The sequence below is a fragment of the Colius striatus genome, chromosome 15, assembly GCF_028858725.1.
Source record: "Colius striatus isolate bColStr4 chromosome 15, bColStr4.1.hap1, whole genome shotgun sequence".
NCBI classification, from domain to species: domain Eukaryota; kingdom Metazoa; phylum Chordata; class Aves; order Coliiformes; family Coliidae; genus Colius; species Colius striatus.
In genome coordinates, this window is record NC_084773.1 from 9,074,647 (window position 1) to 9,099,824 (window position 25,178).

Below are 25,178 nucleotides of genomic sequence, written 5' to 3' on the forward strand. Positions count from 1 at the left end.
TAAAGCCCCAGAGTGCATGCAAGTGAAGAAATTCCATGTATTTGTTTCTAGATGGAGTCAATAAGGATCAGAAAACACAAGTTCAAATCACTGCTTACATTTCTTCAAAGCGTATATACTCTGGAAATGCCCTGGTTAAAAAAAATTTCTTTGCAGTCCATATGAAGCTCTAAAACTGCAAGGAAAAGTATACCAGTTTTTAAAAACTGAATGTTTAAACTTGATAGCTGCACTAAAAGGAGTCAATTTATATTAGAAGAGATAAATGAAACATAGTTGGGAGTTATAAAGCAAGAGTTTTCAGTATTAGTATTTGGTTTTGGGTTTTTTTAAAGAGTTTCTTATTTTAAAATCATATCTTCAAATTCTAATAATGCAAAATCCTTATTGTAACAAATCCTTTACTTAATCCATAGTGTTTAATAAATCTTCATCTAAAAATCCATGCTGTTAATTATTTCTTTCTACCTTCCAAACGTGTTTACTCCTTCCTTCCTCCTTAGAATCACAGAATTGTTTTGGTTCAAAGAAGTTTGAACACAAAATTTTTTTTTAATAAGTTTCAAAATGAAAGAAACATCACATCAGTTTTACAATTAAGTGTAACACAATATTAACCATGGAATAATAATGGAATTCTACCTTAGGGTGTAACTAAGAATAGACTTCCCTAGTTCCAACCATCAGAGGCATATAGAGGAAGCTTAAAAGGGTAGTCACAGCAAAGATTACCAAGTATAATCCTAACACAGACCCAGAACACAAAAGATTCTTCTATGTGCCAGCTCCACTTTTCATCAAAGAGAAAAAAAAAAAAAGAAAAAGAAAGAAAAAGTACCCCCCACATATACTGTACTGTGAGATAGAATGCTACAAGCAATGCTAACATGGAGTGCTTGGGGTATTTCTATGGGTCACCTCCTGTAAGTAGAGGAAAACAGAGCTTACAATAGTTCTTCTCATATTCAAAGAACAAATATCACGCTTGTTTCCCTAAGCTAAAATGTAAGAGTTCTGTTGCAGAAAAGCAAAAAGACAAAGGGTAATATCCATTTTACTGCTTTACCCACCTTCCAACCTATGCACACAACCAGTGATTTTTAACTTCTATTCTATCTTCTATGTTTGACGTCTACCTGTGCTCCTCTGCAGACAGAATGCAGGTGAAACAAACAATTTAAATGCTACTTAAAGAGAAACTAAATGACACTGTCAAAAGCAGAGTCAAACAACTACTCAGAGCTAAAAGTACTATGTATTTCCCCCACTTGCTGGACAGATCTGTTGATTAAGGAATGTATTAGCTGGTGTTGATACATACAGAGCTCCAAATGCATTGTTCAGTTTTTAACAGAATTCACATTTATAAACTTAACAGTGATAAAACATCAATCCTTGATCAGAGAATCACTGCAAACAACCTGAGCCAACCAAGGAAACTGTTGACAGTCCCTGAGGCAAGTGCTCATGTGTCAGTAATACTTTCAGTTGATCAGTATGGCAGTTTAATTTTGAAAAATGTAGTTTCATAGATGTTTCTATTAATAGCCATACTTGTTCTAATGGATATACTGCTTTGATAGTATCTTTCTAGCCTACCTTTTAGAATATCCCATATTAACTCTTTTCTTTTCATGTTAGCTCTGTGAAAACAGCAGCTAAAATGATTTACAGGTTTGATATTCATTTCCCTAATTATGCAGGAAGTGCTTTTCTGAATATGGGAGGGTTTTACTGACATGCATATAAATTACTGCTGGTTTAGATGCTTAATATTTAAATATTTCCTTTAATCAGCAAAGGAAACAAAGAGTTGCAAAGATTACAGTTATCACTTTGTCACCTAACAGAATGTCAAAGCAGTCAATAAAAAAATTCTCCTCTAGATATTCAGCCTTATATTCTCAAGTAGTTACTATATATGCAGGTATAAGTGTTGGATTGCTGCATCAAACTAACATACAAAAGGATGGCCTGAGCACTAGATTTTATGCCTGAGAAGTTGAGTTTTCAACAATGTCATATAAACATGAATATTCTTTCATTAACTTTTTCACTACATATAATTTGAGTGTGCAATACAATGTTATTTTGAAATAAATGTACCTATTTTTACATGAAAGTAGTAAAAACCATCAAATATATTTCTATTTTGTTAAACTGCCTTTAAAAACCAGAACACTTAATTTTTTAAAAGTTAAATGAAATATTTAGGGACAAAATTTTCAAACTGCTTTTAATTTATATTGCTGTTAGCCTTTTTCAAAACAATTAGAATGTCACTCTTAAATTTAAAGAAAGCACCACAATTAACATAAAAATTTTTAGACTTGCCAAACAAAAAACATATCACCACACATATCTTTCCATGTCCCATCATCTCTTAAAAAAATTAAAAAGAAAAGAAGTTATTTTGGATTGACATCTTAGGAAAATCCCATTTTGGGATCTGCCAGAAATTCAATTCAGATCTACCTGTCAGTTGAGATACACCAACCATGGTAGGATGGTAATGTCTACCCATTTGAGAACGCAGAACGCTCATTTCACTGTGAAATATTCTGTAGAAGAGCCTGAATGCACCATTACAGGAATACATTTAAATCAGGAACTTGTAAAATAGAGTTGACTGTGCATGGAAATATCAGACAGAAGCAAGCACAATCAGTGCCATCTGTCATTAAAACCAGTGATTTGTTGCTTGATGTCTCTACTGTGCGCTACCATATCTACAGAACAAAAAAATCATTCAAGCCACACAGTAAACAATCTGTACAAGTAGTTACTATTTAGCTTATATTTATCATTCTAAGAAGTCTGTCAAGAGTCTATTAAGCTGAAGCTCACATCAGCTCAAGGTAATTTTAAAAAAATAAAAAAGAAAAAAAAGGAAATCCACTTAGTATCTCCTTTGATTCTTTTTTCCATTGCCTGGGAAACCAAAGTGTTGCTTGGTAACCTGAATCCACCTGTTCAAGTTTCTTCTTTCAGTCTCTCCTTTTTATCAGAACAAAAAAAAAATACCTTAACTGAAAATATGATCAGAAAATATGCTCACTGCATAAAATATGCCACAGACCTTTACCTGCTTAAGATCATGACAGATTTTAAAATATCTGATACTGTCTCTCCAAAACAATTTCTCTTCTCCTCTCAGTTTTTTTTAAGCAAGTTAAATTTTCTCTATTTTATTCCTTCTCCTAACCTCAGAGTAATATAAGCAGCAAGACACCACTTCCTTACACATTTTAGAGACTCCATGCTCTCTGTAACTATATCCTGAACATAAATATCTACAGCCCAGGGACTAAGGCACAGTTTAAAAACTATTTCACTGTGCATCAGTACTTAAATGCTGAATTCATAGAGATCACAAATACCTAAATGCTTAGTTTTTGCTAAAGATGTAAATTGAAAGAAATTTCACTGAAATTACTAGCATTATGTGTTGTGTTTAAAATCAGACTCTAAAGAAGAAATTTCAGAACTCTGGGAATCCATGAGATTATGGAAACATTGATAAAGACTACATGATGATGTAAGATAATAAATTCTATACAAAACACATAACCACATATAGCAGCAATGACAAATCAGAGTTACCTAATGATTTCCATTATTTTCCTCTTTAGGCACTAAACTCACCTAAGTATGGGCTTGTTTTGTTTTGGTAACTTTGGGAACCAGATTTGCAGAAGGGCTGAAAATAACAGGTATAGTTTCAACAAAGTGCTTTAATATACTGAGAAAAAAAAATTGTGCTATCTACTATCTGGTTTCTACAACTACATTTTCAACTCAAAAACTTGAAATTACTGCTATTTTAATTTTTTTTATGTCATCTTTGTTTCAAAATAATGGCAGTGTCAGCTGAAGGTTTCTTGGAGACTCTTGTTTTAGGAGGTCTTTAGGAAGAAGAAAGGAACTGAAAGAGTAACAGGCAAGGGCAGAGGTTTACATGTCATAGAATCATGGTATTAAGTGACACATACCTTTACATGATAGTTGATACAGGTTATTTACTTATATGAGTTGTATGAGTATTTCTAACTCATTTAACAAAACATTTCTGAGCTGAAGTAGTTATTTTTAGGCCATTTTGACTCGATTAGAATAGGTCTCATGACAGGTAAATGCTAGTTTTCTCATTAGTGAACACAGATTTGTAGAACAGAAAAAGAATTCTCATACCAAAAGAATCATGTTGAAGTTGTCTCAGTCAATAAGCTGCTTCACCAATGCTTGTCAAAATAAACAAATGTAATGCAGTACAACCCCTAGCTAAAATTCCCCTTCAAAACACTTTTTACCTTCCACAAATAAGTCAAGCACATAAAATATTTGCTATGTAAATGAAATAGAGTATATAATACATGCTGCTATAAGCAAAATGAGCAATAAAATTGTTTCTCTATTTTTTCTACATTCTAAAAACATGACAAAGACTGGTTTTATACAACTGTGAAATCATCTTCAGTTTGACAAGCAAATTTTCAAGACCACAGGTTGTCAGAAAAATCTACAGTGTTACTATGGAGATTTGCATTTGTATGGTTAAACTTAAAAAGAACAATTATCTTTGGAAAATACAATCTGTTGCTGAGAATCTCTAGCCATAACAAGAAAAGTAAATCTGAAAAATTCACGATCTCGATTTAATTATCACGTAATAAATGTATTAACACTCCAGAGTCCATATTGCTGACAAATTTAGCATAATAAAGCTAATAAAATAAATAAGCATATAAAATAATATATCTTCCAATAATATTCTATGATCTAAACCTCAAAATAGAAAACAGAGCAAATCTTAGTCCGCATACTGAAACCCAGACTGTAATATGTAAGATAGCAAAGGAGATCCACCCTTTTTCTGCCTTTTCTTGACAAATCAGTTTCAAAATATAATACTTCTCACTGACATACTAACAATATATTCATAAAGCTCCTCGAAATAGCTGAGCAAAAGGTGCCAAACAGTGAAAATTACGGCACATACGGAATAAAATTTCACCCAAAGTTTGATTTACATTACTTGTTGCCAAGTGTCCACTATATGGAACACTATATTTTCAGGGATGGAATAATTTTATTTCAACATTTAGTCTTAAGCTCAGTTATTAGAATACAAACATTGTTAACTCATCATGATATCAGTGAACTTCTGTGCTCTGAGGCTGCAACAGGGCACTGTTCCTTGCTTGAACATATTTATCCTTTATCCAACCAGTTTTCTTCTGATACATCTTTGTTACGAGTTCAGCATCTGTTAATGCTGACACACTAACTGCTTTTTTTTTATTTTTCACACTACCTTCACACTATAGAGCAAATACAGTAACCTAATTCAGTCAGTTCTCTCAGGTTTATTTCTTATAACTCTTCTTTACCTTAATACTGCCTGAGATGTTGCATTTCACATTTACTTTAGATCTGTTGCTTTAGTTTTTATGGATTTAGACAAGGTCAGTCCTAACAATCCTTTCACACGTGGTAGTTTACTTTCTAGGGCTTCCCAAACTCCCCTGTAGAGAATTTAGTCTAGGCCTTCTGTAAATCACTAGGGAGCCCGACCCTTGTATTTCTGTCACTGTTTTAAGTGCATACTACTGATTGAAAATGCCAAATCTTCAGTCTAGGCATAAGTGCCATTCATAAACATTCCATATTTTTTATTAGCTACTTACTGTGCATTCAGAAGCTCTCAGTGAATACAGAATGTATGATACTGTCACTAGTGACCCAAAAAAAAATCTAGTAACTTACCTAGTAACTACAAATTAATAGCTTTTCCTTAAATTAAAAATAGCAGTAAGACTGCTAACATCTGTTACTCAATCTCTGCTGACATTGGATAACAAAGCTTGTATATAAAGACATTTTGGCACAAGACAATTCAAAACAAAGTTTAAAGGTTAAAAACTATAAGATTTAGGCTAACTGAAAAAAAAAAAAAAACACAACAAAAAGAGAGAAAGAGTGTGGAGTAAGAACTGAAACCTAGACAGTAAAAAAAGTTACCTGGTGGAAACTTGCCAGCTACATAACTCTGTTGACATATTACAGAAACAATCTATTTCATAGTTTACTTACAGCATTGCTCCTTGGTTAAATACTATCTAGTTATTTACAGCCCTCTGTGGAATCTCCAAGTCGAGTCTAGCAGATTTTCTAGGCCCCTATGTCTTGCCACATAACCTCCATTTCCAAAATCACTTCTTCACATATCCTGCCAATTGATGGACTTATTCCACAAACGTCCAAAATTCTTGGCAGCAACTCCTACTTAACAGAAATCTCTTCAGTAACAGGTCCACAGTCAGTATCTCAGCATGCTAAAAGCTCCCTTTACATATATTATTTATTTTCTTTTTAGATATTGCTATGTGTCATTATTCAGAGGACTGAATTTCAAGGCTAAACTTTAGTGGTCAGTAGATCTCCATGAACCAATGGTTTGACTCTTTTATTGTAATACTAATCAATGACATGACTCTGCAGCAAAGCCACTGCAGATGAAACCATGTGAAAATCAGTTGAGCTTAAAAGAATGGAAAAAAATAGGAAGTTATCTCATATTAGTTTCACTATGTTTAGAGGCAAGAAAAAGGAAATTAATATAATATCTTTCTTTAGTAGCAAAAACACCAACAATAAAACATCTTCATAATTTAGATGTCTCTCAATGTTTAAGTCCTCCTCATATCTCTGTAAACATGGTTTTGAAGTGTATTAAAAAATTAACACCAAAGTTTCTTTGCACTTGTAATAAAAACATACTTAAAAATAACTGTGTTTTATATACTTTTATTTTAAGCTCTTAGTCTCGTTGCAAGTTTGGATGATAGAATCTTATTTAGAACAGTTTACAACATAAGGAACTATTTCTTAAAAAATTAGAGCAATATAATCCTTCTTTTTGTAGGCTTCTTCTCATCCTCCTTTTGTCCACGTTTTCTAGGAAGAAAATGGTGGTACACTGGATGATCTCATCCCAGGGATGATCTAAGAGAAAGAATGGTACAATGGTGCTTTAATTTTTTTATAGAGAAATTTTAAAAAAAGGATTGTGATTCTGTACTTTACTACTATATATCATGCAGCATTCTAAGACACAGCTTCTATCTAGTCCTCATATCAAATGAGAAGAATTAGGAGTCAAGGAACTACACCATTACCTGCCTCAATTTAGTCTTTCAATCTGGCATCATCAATTTCTGACCCTTCGCTTATGCAATGCATTTCCTACCAGATGATAAGTATCTGCAAGACAGGAAAAGGAAGAAAGAACTCTAAATTGATGTGTAGCTTTTATCATTATCCAATCCTTTAAAACAGAAAATAAACTGAGAAACTGAAATGTAATGATAAAGTAACTTTGACTGAAAAAATAGAAAAAAAAAATGATTCCAAGATGCACACATAAATTGTTAGTTATGTGATCACAGACATAAATATGAGTGTAAGTGACAATTCATTCACTATAGCAAACTTACCACAGAAAGGCTTGTAGGACTTCTGTGGTGCAGTCATAACCAGTACCCTGTGTTCACTGGAAGAAGTGGGCCACTCTGAAGGCCCCCTTTAGTTCTTCTGCTACACCCTGATGTTCTCCCCATCTGCAGATGTATGTATATAGAACAATCCCTATATACAGAATAAACACCAGTTTATGGGGTTCTTTTTAATTGACTGTCTTCCAAAATGAGAAAGAATCGAGTTAGAGCTTTTTGTCCTAAGAAAATAGAGCTGAACATAGTTCAAAATTTAACGTCACATGTTGGTTCCCTTTCCTATAAGGAGGGAGTCCTAAATCTCAAAAACTTTATTTCTTATTTTTGTAGCAATATCAACGCTACAACATTTCTTTTACAGTAGAATAGTTGTACAAAATCAGTTCTTGAAAATTTCTCTATTATCATAGCTTATCTTATAGTTAGTAATTATTTTGTAAAGAGTTATACACACTAAACAATTAGAATTAAAATGAGGTTTATCACATGGGAGTCTCCCGGGGGGGGGGATTCAGTGGTTTGTTTTTCTAAAAAATTACAATTAATCTGAATTATTTGTACCTTAACTTACTCAACATTTTCCAGCCCTACTTTTGATGTAGGTTTTCCTGATACTTATTTATATGTTTCCAATAGTTGCACACAAAACGTTCTAGGTATGCTGTTTAAGCAATCATCATTAGATCATCTGTAGAGAGCAGACCATCTCTTTCAAGCTTGAGAGAAGACATTGCTTCAGTTTAAGGTATAAACAACAGAGGAAGAGCTCATACATAGCAGTAATAACGAGACAGGGTAGACAAATTATTTTCCAGATAACACAACTCATACAAATAATCTCACAGACTATTCTAAATACTGTGACCCTTCAGAATCAGACAAATTAAAATATGAACCAAATGATCTGAATATCATCGTAGCTGGAAGGTGGGATATTTATAAATTAAGATTTTCTGATATTTAGTTGTAATTTGTAAAAAGAGGTACTTAGAACCAAAACATTTACATGAAAACTTCTTTGCAACAGTGAAAGGTACTGCAGATGTCTAACACTTCCTTTCCACACAAGTTCAGAAGTGTATCTGATGCTGTCAGCACTAAGACAAAGTGTCTTGCTCAAAATTAAGATCTGAACTGAAGAATGGTTTTCTGCTTCCTCTTGGATCTCAGTTTAATAAGGATGTTCAGAGCATATAGTACCTGCTCCTTCCATTCTTGAGCAACTGAAAGACAAATGCACTGATTACCCAGAATGATGGATGTCATATTGTTTTTCTTCGAGCAGAAATACATCCAGATTCACTGGAGTACACAGAAGACGTACAAGTCTCTGCAGCTAGGAAGGTGATTCAGTTTCATCCTTGGCTTCAAGGCTGTTTAATATATTATTATCAATGTCAATAACCCTTTTCTGTATTTCAGAAGAAAATGAAAATGCTATTCATTTTTTGGAAGAATACATTTAGAGGTATTAAAATTATGAAGTGGACAATGACTTAGGCTTGGATAAAGGGCAGTCACTTTCATTTTCAACATCACCAAAAAAACTCCCTTCCTACATAAATATTTCTCTATCATTTTCTTAGGATCTGAATTTATTATATCATTAGGAAAACACTGGTACACACAAAAAAGTCCTGGTAGATTATTGCTAATCCAACCTTCAAATATTCCTCTGGGAAAGATGACACTCTTGTGACTGCAGAACTTCTGTCAAGCTCTTGGAAAGGTAGTAAGTTTTCACTCCAGTAATTCTAGAAAATCCCAAGCCACTATTCAACAATCATTTCCCATTTTAGTAGAGCTCTGAGGACTAAAAATCCGGTGATATACTGAGCTATCACAACTCTCTTCTGTTTTTGCAGATGGTAGATTTGCACATTATGTAAGCATAAAGCTCACTGGGCTTCAAGGGTCCAGGCCCTGAACATATCTTATACTGTATTTTCTAAAATTTATTTCTCAAATTTTCCTCAGTGTCCTGCAAGACCAAAAAACTAAATTAAACGTCCTATCCTATTCACTTCCAAATATCCTGAAATACCAGCAGAGTCTATTCAAAGAAGTCAAGCAAAATGTGGAACAAGTACATCTCTTTTGTACTTCTCAGACCAGTGCAATGGTAATATTACATGAAAACAAAGAGTCTTGAAGCTTCTAAGTTATGAAATTAGATTTTTTTTCAAGACTTTAAGTTAAATTGTAAGAACAGCATCATTCAAAGGGTTTCCCTTCATCAGAAAGCACTGTTGCATTTTTAATGTACATAATTTCCAACAGAAAACATTTAACAGAAAGCAGTCTGGCCAGTGCTCAGATTACAAGTGAATGTATTTTATACTTTAGCTTTTGCATTACCGTAACACTACATTATCTCATCTAATTAGATTTTTCCAAAACCTCTGGAAAATGAACTTTCCACATGCTCTGGATATTTGTTTATTGACTAAACATGTTATGCATGAACTAAACAATCTATTGTAGTAAAAGGACTTATGAAGGAGCTATACTACAGCCTAATGGACTACAGAAAGTTCCGTAAAACCATCACATCATCTCCAGTACATGTGTCTCCAACAGTAACTTTTACGGTTTTGATCTGTATATTTATCTCTGAAAACAAAGTACTACACAGATCACATTAATTCCAAGTGAGAGTATCTTCACCTGCAAGTTCTTATCAAATTGTATTTCTTTCAATATCTAGCATACCTACAAGAAAAAGAACAAAAGCAACTTTCTCTCGCTTAGAAGAAAAGATTAGAGGCATAAAATTAAAGTAGTTACATATCCTAACAGTACTTCCCAGATAAAATCTACTTATATCTTTCTATAGAGGAGAAATGTAGGGGAACCCTAGTGTTGCTTTAAACTGCATTACGTCATAAGATTTCTCATTCTGTGGATCTTAAAGGCCAAGAGTTCAAACAGATACATATGCACAAGTTCTTATTGGTAGGTTTGAAATTAAGTAAATGAACATAAAATGAAAATACCCAGACTTCTACATCTATGTTCCATATTCCATAACAGAGGATTTAAAAAATCTGGATCCTTAACGTGAAGGAAACTATTAAAGAACTAGAAACACTAATAACTGCTAAGTTTACAAGAATTATTTTTTTCCCAGAGAGAATATAATCAAATAAATTTACCTGTCACAATGGCAAATGAAACTATTCAAATCATGTACAAAGACTTTTCTCATCTGACATAATATCCTTTATTTGTAAATTCCTTCATGCTCTTAAAATTGTCTAAATTGGACTTTGCTATAGTAAATATCTGTCCAGAAAGCATGCAACTACACATAAGAAGAGAAAACTGGTATCAAATGGATCTCTCCTGCAGAGACAAGAAATCTGATGTAGAGATTACTGAACATGGTCTCTATAGGCAGCTGAAACAGCTGTGGAAATCCAAAGGATATGGCAATGATGGAGACACTAGCTGAATTGCTGCTTCGGCTGCAAGAATTGCACTGATAAGAATGCAGACCTTAGTTAACCTGACCACTGACTCAGAAAAATACGCCTTAGAGACCTCTGACCAGCCATAGACCCAAGACCTCTTTGATAGTCTTCTCTACAATGAATCCACAGATGGATAATCCCTACAACTGGCAAACTCAATACATCAAGTTAGTTCTTTTGCATCTTCCCTGGAGAGATTCTGCTAAGATTGTCAGCATGTTTTAAATTTCACAAGTAAGCATTTCACAAATATTGCAACATGTTGATGTACATACCAGTTCCAAACCCTGCTTGCTAGCATTTGTAATTACATTGAATACATTTACAGAGTTATGGAGTCCTTATTTATGGAGTTTATCACTGTCATACGGCTCAATGATTCTAGCAGGAAGAGACTCTAGGAATTACTCAAATACATTTCACATTAGTTAAAGCTCCACAGTGTTAAATTAAATCAAAGATTCCTTTGAAGCTCAGTCACCATAAATTCATACACTGGGAACATTCAGCTTATTAATAATGTATTCATAATTTGTTTCTAAAGGAATAAAAAGAAAGTTTTATACACTTTTCTAACTCTATTTTTTCCACCAGATGCAAAAACCACCCAGGTCTTATAGAGATTTAAATCAGTACTTCTAGACTTCGTTGGAATGCACACCATCCAGAAAAAAAAAAAAAATCAAAGATCAAGTTTTCATGTGGCACCAGGCTTCCATCTACATGTAGCAGACAAGAAACCCCTCCTGCTGAAGGGCTCAGTGGAAACAAATTATCAAAGCAACCTTGAATTGGAATCCTTCCAGAAGCTCTGTCTTCCCATCCTTAAGTCCACTATTGTTTTGATGAATTCTACCATCTGAGCTGGTGTTAAAATGAAATCTCTTTTTGAGATAAGAAAAACGCAGAAGAGGGAGTGTGTTTATCTGTTTCCAATCTCTTGGTAAGATTTCCTTTTTTCTAGCCAATCGTCCTGTGCCTTAATGATGCAGATGGGATGTAAGCACTGCCAAGACCTCTGTAAACACTCACAGTACTGTTGAGAGGCTGAAGGGTAACACTATATTGATAATGGTTTCTGAGATTTGTTATCAGCAGAAAATCTTTCTTCTGCCAGATGTACTCCTATGTGAAAATATGCCTTTTTCAACTTGAAAGTTGAAAATTACTCTCTCCAAGCGAGTCGGGAATAATTGAGAACAAACTGACTGTTCCAACTCTGAAATGCACAGGTGTTCAGTCCATCAATGCTCTGAAACAGACCAACTTTTAGGGAGGGGGAGTAACAATGCATCTGCAATAAAAATTCTTCCTCCTGTGCTACAATGGTACGCTTTTAAACACAGATTCTCTGTCCTTTGCGAGAAACCTCTTGTGCAAGAGGTCTACAAAATGAAAAGTTGTTTGTAGCATATATGTGTAACTGTACTACAAAAATCAGTAAAAAATCTCCAACACAAGTTTTTTCACCATTACGTTCCCCGTTCAAGCTTCCAAAACCTCCAGAGGCATCTTCTATGTGACATTTATGGCAGTTCCCCAGGATTCTCTAATTCTTCATCAAAATGGATTTTTAATAGATGATGGCAATGGCAACAACTTGAGCAGGCAGTATATTGAGCATTGTTTACCTGACATGTCATAAAGACTTGTAAAAATATAAATAGTAAAAAGGTGAATTATTCCTATTTAGGACACTTAGCCTGTGATTTTCAAGATGTAGATGACGAATATGTTTTATCACTAAAAACATTGTTCTTTGGACAGTTGCTTCTTTACTGTCATAATGAAACAAGAAATGTTGGAGCCATGAGAGTGCCCTGTGTCTCATAGGTGTCTTAGGCTATGTAATGCAGTGGCTTTATTCAGTGTTGCTTGAACTCAAGATCTTGCTGAAAACTTGCTTACACTTGCAACGATCACAAGTAGTTCCTTAAAATGCTATCGTAGTTTGCCTGCACACTTGACCAGCTTATTATAATTAAATTGCATCTACTATAAAAGATGAGTACATTCACATTTATTATTAAACTTTTCTTTCAAAAACATGCAATTGCGCCCTCTAGTCTTCAATACTGCTCTAAACTACTGATTTATTACCTTGCTCACAACACATTTAAAAGAAAAAAGAGAGAAAAAAATAAAAATAAAAAAGTTTAAGGCAGTCATCCCTATTGCTCCAATGCTCTATGTAAACTGACATAAAAAAGATGTATATGCAACAAACAAAATTTTGTCGCATAATTTGAAACTAGTTTGTTTGAGGTTCATGTTAGTGATTTCCTGGTTTTCAGATAAGGTCTAGTTTGAATTGAATTACAGAATAGAGGCTTCCTGTACAAAGTACTGAAAATTTTTAAAGAGTAAATAAATCTGATTAGAAACATCAAAGTATTCTTGACATGTACCAATTAGGACAAAAAGTCTTCATGGTGCAAGGGTACAAGCAAAATCCCAACTCATTTGTCTTCTTCTGCATGTCCCCTTCAGCCATGTTTTTTCATCCCTCTCAATGATAACTAGTTTCTCAACATATTTTGTCTCTCATTACAGGATCTGGTTCTGAAATTCTTATTAATGTCTTGCATACATTCAATGCTGTTTGATTCATGTTGTTTAATAGTCATATCTTGAGTGGATTATAAAGTTTTTAATTAAAAAAATATGACGGCCTGTTCTATGATAAGTAAGAGAGCCTTTGAACTTTTTTTTTACAGTTTTAATGGAAATTATGCCTCTTTTTTGCTGTTTTGAATAAGTCCCAGCTATTTCTTCTCGAAAACAATAAGTATTGTCTACTACACAATGATAATAAAGCAACAATGTCTCATGCAGATGAGAGATGAAATTTTGAACAGAAGATTTAGATTTAAAATTTCTAGTAAATATAATAAGAAATTAGCTTTTTATAAATATTGTTGCATCTTATTTTTATTGTATTTATACAGTCTTGTCACCTAATGTCATATATAATTACTTCATTATATAAAAGAAATATTTCATGTATTCCTGAAGGATACATCTATATATTTGTTTTCATGTCAGAGGATCCAAATTGCATCCCAACTATGTGATGGGAAGGCAGTCACATATTTGTGCTGCCTTTGGCTTCTTCAATATGGTTATATATGACCATGCCATGACAAAGAAAAGAAAACACTCTAGCCTATCTTGAAATGCAGCAGGGCACATCAGCATGACTTGAATATATTCTCCACTATCCACCTTCCAGGTCCCTGTCTCCTACTATCAAGTGTAGAGGAGCATTTCAACAGCTGGGGCATGAGAACACATATCATTGTGAAACTCCAATCCTTTCAAAAGAGGAAGATCATATCTTAGTCTGCTCTTTTACTTTTCTAAATTTGAAGTAAATTACATGCCTTCACTGATACATTGGGACCAAATTTAACTATTGTCTAACTCCGGATTTCACTTTTTCTACTCTCTACTTTGTCTCCTTGCTTTGATTCTCAAACGCAGCTATTCTAAATTGCATTCAGTTTACAGAGTCCTGAAAAAAAAAAAAAAAAGAAAAATCTGTGACATGGTCTTTCCATCGACTTTAAATGAAAGGAGTCCTCCTCTTAATTCTATCATTGTAAAACAGGCAATGAAAAACATCGATGATCTGTGAAAACCAGAATGAAAACCAATCCTCGTTCAAGAGTGACACCTAGTGACAAGAACCTCACCGCCTGTACGTGAAGAGTGCACAGGCTGATTTTTAGGAACTATTTACACACATACACTTTTTTTAAAAAAAAAAAAAAGATATTACATTTGAAATGGTAGAATGAAAAGACTTCTCATCACGCTACTCTTGAAGCAGATTATAGTATCTTGCTTGAAGGCCACAGCAAGTTTATTATATTAAAAATAATAAATTCAAGTAAATGGTGCGAAAAGTAGAGCAATAAAGAACATCTTAGATACATTACTTACACCTCCTGAGTTTACAGAGAAGGAAACACCACAGTTTAGTCTTTCTACACCCAAAAAAAAGAAAAAGATATCATAGATTCTAATAGAGTTTTGCATATACACTTCTCTTTCAGTAATTACTCTGATTCACACTTCCCTCGATCACATGTTGTTTCTATTTATCACTTAATTTCCTTCAACAAGAAATATGCAGTTTTATTAAAAGACCAGCAGGAACACTGCTTGACTCTTTTGTATCAAAGTGGAAGGAACAGGCAAGAGCCTAAACCCTACAGATACACTTACTACTCAGTAGTCCCCTGAGTTCATATAACTGCCTATATTAATACTGTCCTTAATCTTCTAAGTGACAGTCATCAGAACACGCAGAACCAGTAGCACATTAGCATGTTAAATACATTCTTCTACTTTAAATTCAAATCTTTGAATAAAGACATTCCTTTTTTAAGCTACTGCAGATCTATTTGCTTAGCAGGCTGAAACGAACAGCAGTGGTCAGGGAATGTATATGGAACTCATGCATATCCTATTACATGTCTATCATGTAATTAATTTTCTCTAGTTTCATCTTCTTGTCCTTGTTCATATGAATATATTCATACATACTTTATGTATGTGACTCATAACTCTGACATGTTGCTGTTTTTTCACAGAAAGAATTAGAGCTGAATGTATAGGGGAGAGGGAGTTGGTTACCCTTGAATTCCTATGTATAATTCTTTGCTTTAAACTCTCTCCTAAGAGCAAGAAAATGTTCTCAGAGAATGGTTAAGCCATGGAATAGATTGACCATGGTTGCTGAGAAATCTTAGTGGGTTGAAGAGATACAAGGTAGAGATTGTAAATACCACAGAATTTATGATCACAGCACAGTTTATTATTCTTAGAAGTCCATTTGAAAGTCTTTTCATCATATTATATGCTGTCTTCAACATTTATTTTAGTATTATTTTCATTTAGTAGTTCTATTCCCATTAGGTAATCCCATGACTAAGACTTTTCTTAGAGTCATGAGAAAAAGAAAAAACTTTTCAGAGAGAATGTTGAAACTTCCTGCCCCTACTGAAATGAAACTAGATGAAGAGTTATTATGCGGTTGGACTTGATGACCTTAAAGGTCTTTTCCAAGCAAAATGATCCTGATTCTGTGATCTCAGTTGCTTTACATGAGGTAGTAGCTAGATAGTGCTGTGTTTTCTCATCGCTTGATCCATTTAGGGAGAAATTGAATTTCTACATCATTAGAAGTGGTAGAAATAAAAAGAGAAAGTAAAAAAGAAAAAAAAAAATTAATGGTGTTATGTTGTTAATATAAAATAGAATGGAAATAAGTGGGAAAAAGAAACATAATTTTAGATTGAAAAACAAGTACGGAAAGAAAAACAAAGCACCTTTTTTGTACATATAGGTAAAAAAAAAATGATTGCATCTCTCAACTGAATGAAGCTATTGCCACGGAGGTAAGTAGCAGCATGTTTACAGCACACAGACTTTATAATATTTTAGAGTGAAGACTAAAGGAGATAAAACCTATAACAGAAATTTAAATCAATCCTTTTTCTTTGTTTTATTATTGGTTGGTCTAAAACATTTATATGCAGCTTGAAATTTTTTTGTGTGTGAACTGAGTGAACAGCCTTGCAAATAATAGTATTTCCACAACTCAGGACAACATCAGCTTTGCAGTAATTCAAGTCTCCAGATTATCTTCTAAAGAACACACTTTTCAGGAATGATGTCAGGATTAACACATTACCTCCACATATTGAACAGTATAGAAAATTCAGTTTAATCATGAAACTGGTTTTTTCTCTTGGTTCCTAAAATAATTTCTTCAGTGATGACTCTGAGATACGTCAGTTTGAAACTGACAGTTTTCTCATATTCTAAATTCCAAACTATTCATGATCTTGTCATGGAGAGCAATCCTGTCTTTAAATGCACCCATTTCTAAATCAACAAAGCTTTCAAATCCTCCATGTGGACTTAGATCATTACTATTAGAACTATTACAACCAAGCCCCCTGGCAAGAATATCACAAAATCATGCATGGGCAAGGACACTTTCTACTCAACTTGGTTGCTCAAAGCCTCTTCCTATCTGGCCTTGAACACTTCAATGGAGCATCCACAACTTTTCTGGACAATCTGTTCCAGCACCTCATCACCTTCACAGTAAAGAACTTCTTCCCTACATCTCACCTAATCTAAATCTACCTTCTTTCATTTTAAAGCCACTATCTCTTGTCCTATCACTATATCCCACAGTGCTTTAACAAGCAGATCCCTGAAGAGGCCAAATTCTGCTCTCCTTACATCCACAGTAGTAAGTTTGCTGTGCATCCTTCATTGCTGCCCTAAGGACCTTAAACTACCCTTTCATGATGTCTGCAACCAGGGCTGCCCTTGAGCTTCAAATATCCCATCAGCTGCTCCTTAGTGGTGAGAACAAGGTCTGCGTGGTACCTCTCCTTATTGGCTCCTCTATCACTCGGAGAAAGAAGTTAACATGAACTCATTCCGGGAACCTCCTGGATTGCTTATGACCTGCTGTGTTGTCTCTCCAACAGATATTAGGGTGGTTGAAGTCCCTCATGAGGACCAGGGCTGGTGAACATGAGCCTGCTTCTATCTGTCTATAGATGGCTTCATCCACTCAGTCTTTGTGGTTGGGTGGCCTGTAGCCAGTATAATGTTACCTGTCTCTACCCTCACTTTAATCCTGACCATCATAGGGCATAACAAAATCTGAATGTCAAACTATGTTAGAACTAATAACTCTTCCTTAGAGCATAACCAGGTTCTGTCTACTTTGTCATGTCTGGAGTGACTGCCAACACTGCAAAGTCCTTCTATATACTTAAGAGGGTCACCTTAAAAACTTACTATTATTGATACTTTGATAGAATGTAGTTGTCTCTATAGCAACTGATTAGATTAATATTTTGAGCTGAGCCAGAAGAAATAAAAAGAGGCACTAATGAACCTAATAAAGAGGTTCAGTCTAGAATGGTTGTTAATCTATATAACTAACTTCAGGGTAGAAACGTTTGGTGTTGATAAAGCATTTCCTTAGTAAATTACTACTGGCTCCAGCGTAAGACATTTACAGTAAACACCAAAAGTCTGCAAGGCATCTGTTCTATTCACAGTGGAAGAAGGAACTTTGCTCCATTAATAACTTTAAAAACATGCAATAACTAATTCATGATGGCAGTTCAAATCCTATCAGCAGCCTTCATTATTTGACCAAGCTGAGTTCAAAGATAGAGCAAGTTTTAAAAAAAAAACTTGAAAGTTTAAAAGTACACTTTAAATTATAATAAAGGAGCTATGTTCTTCTTCTTCCTTCTAAATATAAAAAAAAGCTGTAGCTTTAAAATGTGCAACAACGTGATTTTAAGAATACATGCAAGACAAGAGTTAAAATGTGCATATAAAATCCTATATGATCTCAGATTCTGTTTTAGTGAAATTGTATGTTATATAGAGATGGCATGTGTAATATACGTGTATGTATATATAATAAAATACTTGCTGGAATTTTAACATTTGACTTTACTAGAGATTTAGTGGGACTTTGCCTAAGGCAAGTTTTTAATAGCAATAATAAAAAAATACTTAATGGTACTTAGGGTAAATAATGTGTGGTCACTATGTTTAAAAAAAGTAATACCAAACATCTGTGCTAGATTGCCACATGATAAAATCCCCATATTACCTACAGTTCTCCCAAAATTATACAGAAAAAATGTTTATTTAAAATTCTAGAAGAGACATGTGATAACCAATTTAAGAACTTTAGGCAGTCATTTTGCCCTGACAGGAATGTACATTTAGTGATCTTCATGACATCTAATTCTGAACACGAGGAATGCCATGGTATGACATTATAGCTTCAAGACACATTTTTGTCCTTTAACATACTTACTGGAAGATTACTAGGCCCAAGAAGTCGTTTTTCTTATGTGTGTGTATTTGCCAAGACCACACTGTTCAATACAGGATACATTCCTTCCTTATCAAAGCAAATGGCCTATCACTTAGTATCAGAAAATATCAGTAAAACTCAGCTATCTTTCAAAAAAAATAAATAAATAGAGAGTTGAGAGAGGATTCCGTCTAACTCAGTGATGGAAAATTGAGTGCAAACTGGGTAGCTCTCAGAAACCATGGAAAAGAGCTCAAAACTTTCTCCTCAATAAGCTTCATCTCCAAAACTGAAGCAGAAACATGCTTACACTTTCACTACTCAGACTTTTATATTTTCTTGCCTTGAGAAGCAGAAACTAGGAAAACTTCTGTTATAACTAAGCAAAGCTGGGAATCCAGCTATCCTTGTGAAAGCTTATTGCCTTAATTATAAATTCCTTAATACACAGAAAGACACGTAATCCCACCTTTTGCATTTCCCAACATTTTAATGAACCTTACTGACACTGACATTCTTTGCTATTTATTGTAAAAAAGCAGGGTTTCAACTTCAGCTGAAGTCTCCACCTCCTCCTCCTGTATAGTAAGCCTCAAATATGCCATTCCTAAGATCTTCAAACACAAAACTTGAGTAAACCTATCATCACAAGTTTGCCTCTGTGAAATAAAGCTTAAAGATGTAGTAGACTGCACACCAGAGTGTGGCATAATCTTTGAGGGCCAGGTAGTTAACACATTCAAGTCAGTCCAAATCTGCTAACAATATGAAAACAAAGAAAAAAAAAATGTTTCATTTTCTAGAATTTTTACGTTTTAATTTTCTATGCTTCTGGTACACTACCTATTTGTATGTCTCTCCTCAGTAACTTCCCTAAAACATATAGTCTAAGGCAGCTATCTTATTAAATTCTTCTACTACTATCCACAGGAAACGAAGAAACAAATACTGATTTACGAAAGATAAGTTTTTACATGATTCATTGATAATTAGCAATTATTCTGAATCAAAACTGTAGGATATTGGTTTCTAGTAACAAGCATGCTTACATGAAATAGGCAGGAAATTAATATGAGAAACATTTTATAATTGACAAAGCAGTAGAAATTGAAGGACAAAAAGAAAAATCATTTCTCTCTACCTAGTTAAGTAAGCTTTGAAAAAAATACTAGCTAGACAAAAACAGCTCTGGAGTAAGGAAGAACTGATTTCTTATACTCAATTGCTAGTATGATTGGCGATTGAGAGGGTATAGTTCAAGGAGACAGACTCAACAGTCGCTGGAGACGTGATTGTATAAAAGAGATTTTCCTTAATTGCGAAGTTTCACAACCAGTTGCTTTAGTTTCTCTCACAGCATGCTAGCTTAATCCTCTAGTTTGGCCAAAATTCCACTCACCAACAAAACAACAACAAAATAAATTTCTTCTGCTTCTCATCCATTACCTTTCTATTCCATCACGTTGAGAGAACTAGAAGACTGTGTGAATGAACAAGGGAGAAGAGAGATTCCAGCTTTGACGCTATTTTAAAGAACTCAGAAATTAACATTTCAAGGGAGACAGGTACAGTTCCATTAGGGGAAAACATATACATATTTGCTGAACTTTTGAATAAGACTTGGCCTTTCTCCAGCTACGAGTTAAAAGGTACAGAATTAAAATTTGAAAATGTTTTTAAACCAAATACCAACAGCATATCTTATGAGAAGTCAATCGTTATATGCTTTTGGATGTAGTGTTGAGGCTGTAGGAAATCAGTAGTCTTCAGTTACTTTTTTCCACATTCAACCTCATTTCCACCACATTCAGCAGAATTTGTCATTGTAAGGAAAAATTAACACGTTAGAAAGCTCTGTTTGTTGAATAACTTCATTTGCTGCTATAAAGAAGTTTATCTTCTTTGTTCCAAGTGCAGTGACAGAAAATCAAATCAAAATCAAAGAGTCAGAAAAAAGTGTTCAGAACTTGATCAAACAGTATGTTACACATGACAATATACTAGTTTCTCAGAAATATACTCAACACGAGCTCTATACTCCAACCTGTAAAAATATAGAAAGCAGAATACTTTAGATGAGGTTTTAACATGACAAATATTTTGTTGAATTTATAGAAACACAAGTTCATTGAATACTAAATAATTTATGAATAGATTTATTTAAAATGGTATCTAAGTTCCAATATACTTCTAAAGCGTCCTCAGGAAAAATAAATCCAGTAACTCTGTAAGGTAATTTACACAGTTAAGATGAAAACTTATAAACACTAAATAAATCAAAATATCATTCTACCTGGGAGACCACTGCAAAAGAGTGCTCTATGTTGGAAAACTATACTGTGCAGAACAAAGAGTACATGCAATGAGAGTAATTCAAAGGATCACTGCAAACTATCAAGGACTTACAGAGCTACATATGAATATCAAAAGTTGATCCCTTTTGTTTTAACAAACAGATAAAACTCTACAGAATATCTGCTATTCTTTCAAAGCTTGCAGACAACTTCCCATAAAAAGACAGCAAAAGACAACATTTGAACCTCAGAACACTTTCCAAGAGCCCACTTGAACAATCAAATCCAGATTCCTGGAAAGAGAGACAGCTACTCAACATTTAATTCCTTCAGAGGTCATACACCCTACACATCATGGTTCCAAGCTCTCTCCAATAAAGCTTTAAATATACAAGGGGAAAAACAAAATAAAAACTCGTAAATACTATGTGTAACAGGAAGAGAGCTGGAGACACAGACTTCACCCAAGGCCTTGAATTCTTACAATAGCAAGGAAATCTCCAAATCTGACAGACATAGATTCTAGACAGCAAATCTAGGAAATTTTTAAATCTAGACCAGTTACCAAGGCATGTTTGCAAGTCAATAAGCAAAAAATCCAGTAAACCCCATTTCTATATTTTCAGTACTCCAGAGAAAAGACAATCTCTGTATCCTCATATAAATTGAGGGAGAAATTTTCCTGGCCCCAGAGGAAACTAATTGAGTACAAATATAAGAGAAACATGCATGGTCTAGAAGTAGCAATATTATCTCCTTTCAGCATTCCTTGAACTAATCTACAAACTGGATGCTCAAGGACTTTTCTTGGAAGGTTACATTTTACCTACTTTTCAAGGTTTATTTTATGCTGGGTGCTACACTCCAGCCACCACAATTCCATGCAACGCTATAGACTTGGCACAGAGAGGCTGGAGACCTGTCTATCAGAAAAGGACATGGGAGTGCTAATCAACAGTCAGCTGAACACGAGCCAGCAGTGTGCTCAAGTGGCCAAGGTGGACAACAGCATTCTGGTCTGTATCAGAAATAGTCCTGACTGGCAGGACCAGGGCAGTGAATGTCCCCTGGTACTCGGCACTAATGAGGCTTCACCTCAGTATGTTCAGTTCTGGGCCCCTCACTACATTGAGGACATTGAGGTGCTGGAGCATGTCCAGAAACACACTGATGAAGGGTCTAGAGAACATGCCTGATAAGGAGCAGCTGAGGGAGCTGCGGATGTTTAGTTTAGAGAAGAGGAGGCTAAGAGAACACATGATCACTCCCTGTAGCTACCTGAAAGGGTACTAATTCCATCGTCCCAAATGCAGTCCTAAAAATGCATTCACAAGAGATGTGGACAGTTGGTGTGCATGGGCTTAGGATCAAATTAAGGATCTCTCAAAGCAGAGTGCAGTCATTACCCCAGTGTTTTAATGTGGCAACATTATGTGCTATATTTACTTTAAAGTCGGGGTAGCACACATGAAAATATATTAGAAATGCACAAATGCAGAAGTCTTTGTTCATATAGAAGGTAAAATATTTATAAAAACATAGAAAGATATAAAATCAAACATAAAAGAAGCAATTGTGCTTATGAGCAATTTATAGCAGCTGCAGGTATGACTTCCCTCTTCAGTACTTCCAGTCTTCATTTACCAACACTGATTTTTCAAAGCACAAAGAATACAGAAACTACGCCAAGTAACAATATCAGAGACTATAAGCCCCAAATACAATTATTTTTCTTCCATAATTTCTTACACTAGCTTTCAAATGTCATATAGTCCTGTTCTGTATTTACTACACCTGTGAAATAAATGCAGGTAATCTTTTTTTTATGAAGAAGTGAGGGCAGAAAAATAAATAGTTACATACTCTATATTTCTAAAACAGTAGAATTACATTGAAATTATGTTTTAAACAAATAAATTTTCATTACCTCTCTAAGATGCATGTTTTCCTTCTCCTTCTGGTCTAAGATCACTTCTAAATGATTAACCTGAGATTCAGCCTCTGCCATCCTTCGAGTTCTCTCATTGTCATCTTCCATTCCTTTAGATGGTAAACCTTTACTTTGCAACATTTCCAGAAGCTTTTTTATTGATTCATCTCTGGCATTTAGTGTTTGCTTTTGTGTTTCAATCCTAAGCTCCATTTCTTCTAAAGTTTTTCTCAACAGGAAGAGCTCTTTAGCTTGTCTATCATGTTCTGCTTGAAGTCTTCGAAAGTTCTCCTCTGTGAGCTCAATGGTAAAGTGTTCAGCCCCTCGGTTTCCACTTTCTTGCTGGAGAAGATGGTTAAGGTCTCTCTGGGTTCTAAGCTCATCTTGAAGTGCCTGGATTGTCATTTGCAGATGCTGCAGTAAAGAAAAAAAAAAAAGGCAAAAATCAATCTAGGATCTGAATTGTAGGATTACAGGATTATTCTTTCATTGAATTTTTGTTGTGTGCTGTTACAAAAATACACTTGAATCAACGATGAAAATATATCAAATGACCTTGTAAAATATCAAATGCATGTGACAATATTTGTAATGATGTCTTTCAAGTGCATCTAGAGTAAAAAAAAAAGACACCACCACACACAAAATAATGTCAGCTACATATAACACAAAGAGCAAAGAAAGGCAAACCAACAAACCCAAACACTTGGCAGCAACATCCACTAATATAGTCAGTATGTACCTACAAAGCTGAAAGACTCAGTATTCCATGTTTTCTAAATTACTTTATAGACCAAAGATAGCTCTTTCTTTCATGGTATTCACCAATACTATCATTCATAAGTCAATCACAGTACTCACTATAATTGAAGGGAGCTTTGGGAGGGGCTGAGTTGGGGCTGGTTGGTTTTGGTTTTTTCTTTTGTCAACTAAAGCTATGAACATGTTTAGTAAACAGGATTACTGTATCTCTAACAAGCAAACAAAAAAACACAATAAGCAATACGAAATTTTGAAAAAGAAATTGACTGCAAATAGTGGACAAACCTTTGTTCTTCTGGCATCCAAAAACTGAACAGCATGGTAAATGAAAAAATGAAGCAAAATCAACATAAATAAAGGTCAGATGCAAGCAAAGGAGATTCAACAGAAAGAACGGAATTCAACAAAAAATATCTTCAACGGAAAAAAACAATTTTATTGAGTTATACAGAAAGGCACCTACAACTTCACAGTACTCAAATATATAAACCTAAACTACAGACAAACTTGACTCCATAGATGTGACAAAGAAAAACATTAGAAAAAATTAATCCCACAATGAACAACAGCATTGCTATTTCATTGTTCTTTTACATTTTAAGGTTCTTCAAAAACTTTTTTTCTCCAGCTTCCAGTGTGACAGAGCTTCAAAGGATTGGAGAATACAGCAAATGTGTATTCTCTAATGTGAGACATTATTTAGTTCGAAATCATCACAAAACTACTGTATTGGCTGGTGAAGGTAATCCACAAAAATTATGTCCCAATGACTTAACACAGGGAAAAAGGGTTTAAAAACAACTTAAAAACAATTGCTACATCTGTTTATTCGGAGCTTTCAAGTTTACATAAGTAATTAAAAAGATGATGAGATTAAAAAAAAAGACAGGAACAACCATAAAATAAAAGCAAGGCTGTAAATATGTAGCCTACATCTGTATGCAGTGGTGGCCTTAGATGTACTCATACTAATCATGAAGGTAGTATCAAATGAAAAGCCATTTTGTTTGTTTGGAATTTCTCAGGGAGTTGGTTTTTTTATTTTAGAATGAAGAGATGAAAAATATCCATTACTGCAAAAAAGCCTGGTGCCGTGCATTCAGTCTTGTAGCTCCTCCAACTAAATGTCTTCTGGTAGAAATGTGACTATTCAGAAATTCATATTTCTATAAATTCAGTAGGCTGTGTAGGTGGTGAATAGAAGGAAGAAGAAAAACAAATAGTGTGATAAAAATAACACCTGAAATTAATATCATAATCCATAGTAATTTAGGATAATTACCTGTGTTCCAACCTCAACATATGCAAAATATTTTTATATTTATGATG

The 25,178-nt window shown here is 34.3% G+C and overlaps 1 protein-coding gene across 1 annotated transcript in view; it reads right to left on the reverse strand.

Moving 5' to 3' along the window:
- ERC2 (ELKS/RAB6-interacting/CAST family member 2) overlaps positions 1-25,178 on the reverse strand; it is a 311,703-nt gene that overhangs the window by 239,466 nt on the left and 47,059 nt on the right. The window contains exon 2 of the mRNA XM_062008749.1: positions 23,085-23,501. Coding sequence (XP_061864733.1) covers positions 23,085-23,501 — 417 coding nt within the window. The remainder of the gene's footprint in view (positions 1-23,084; positions 23,502-25,178) is intronic.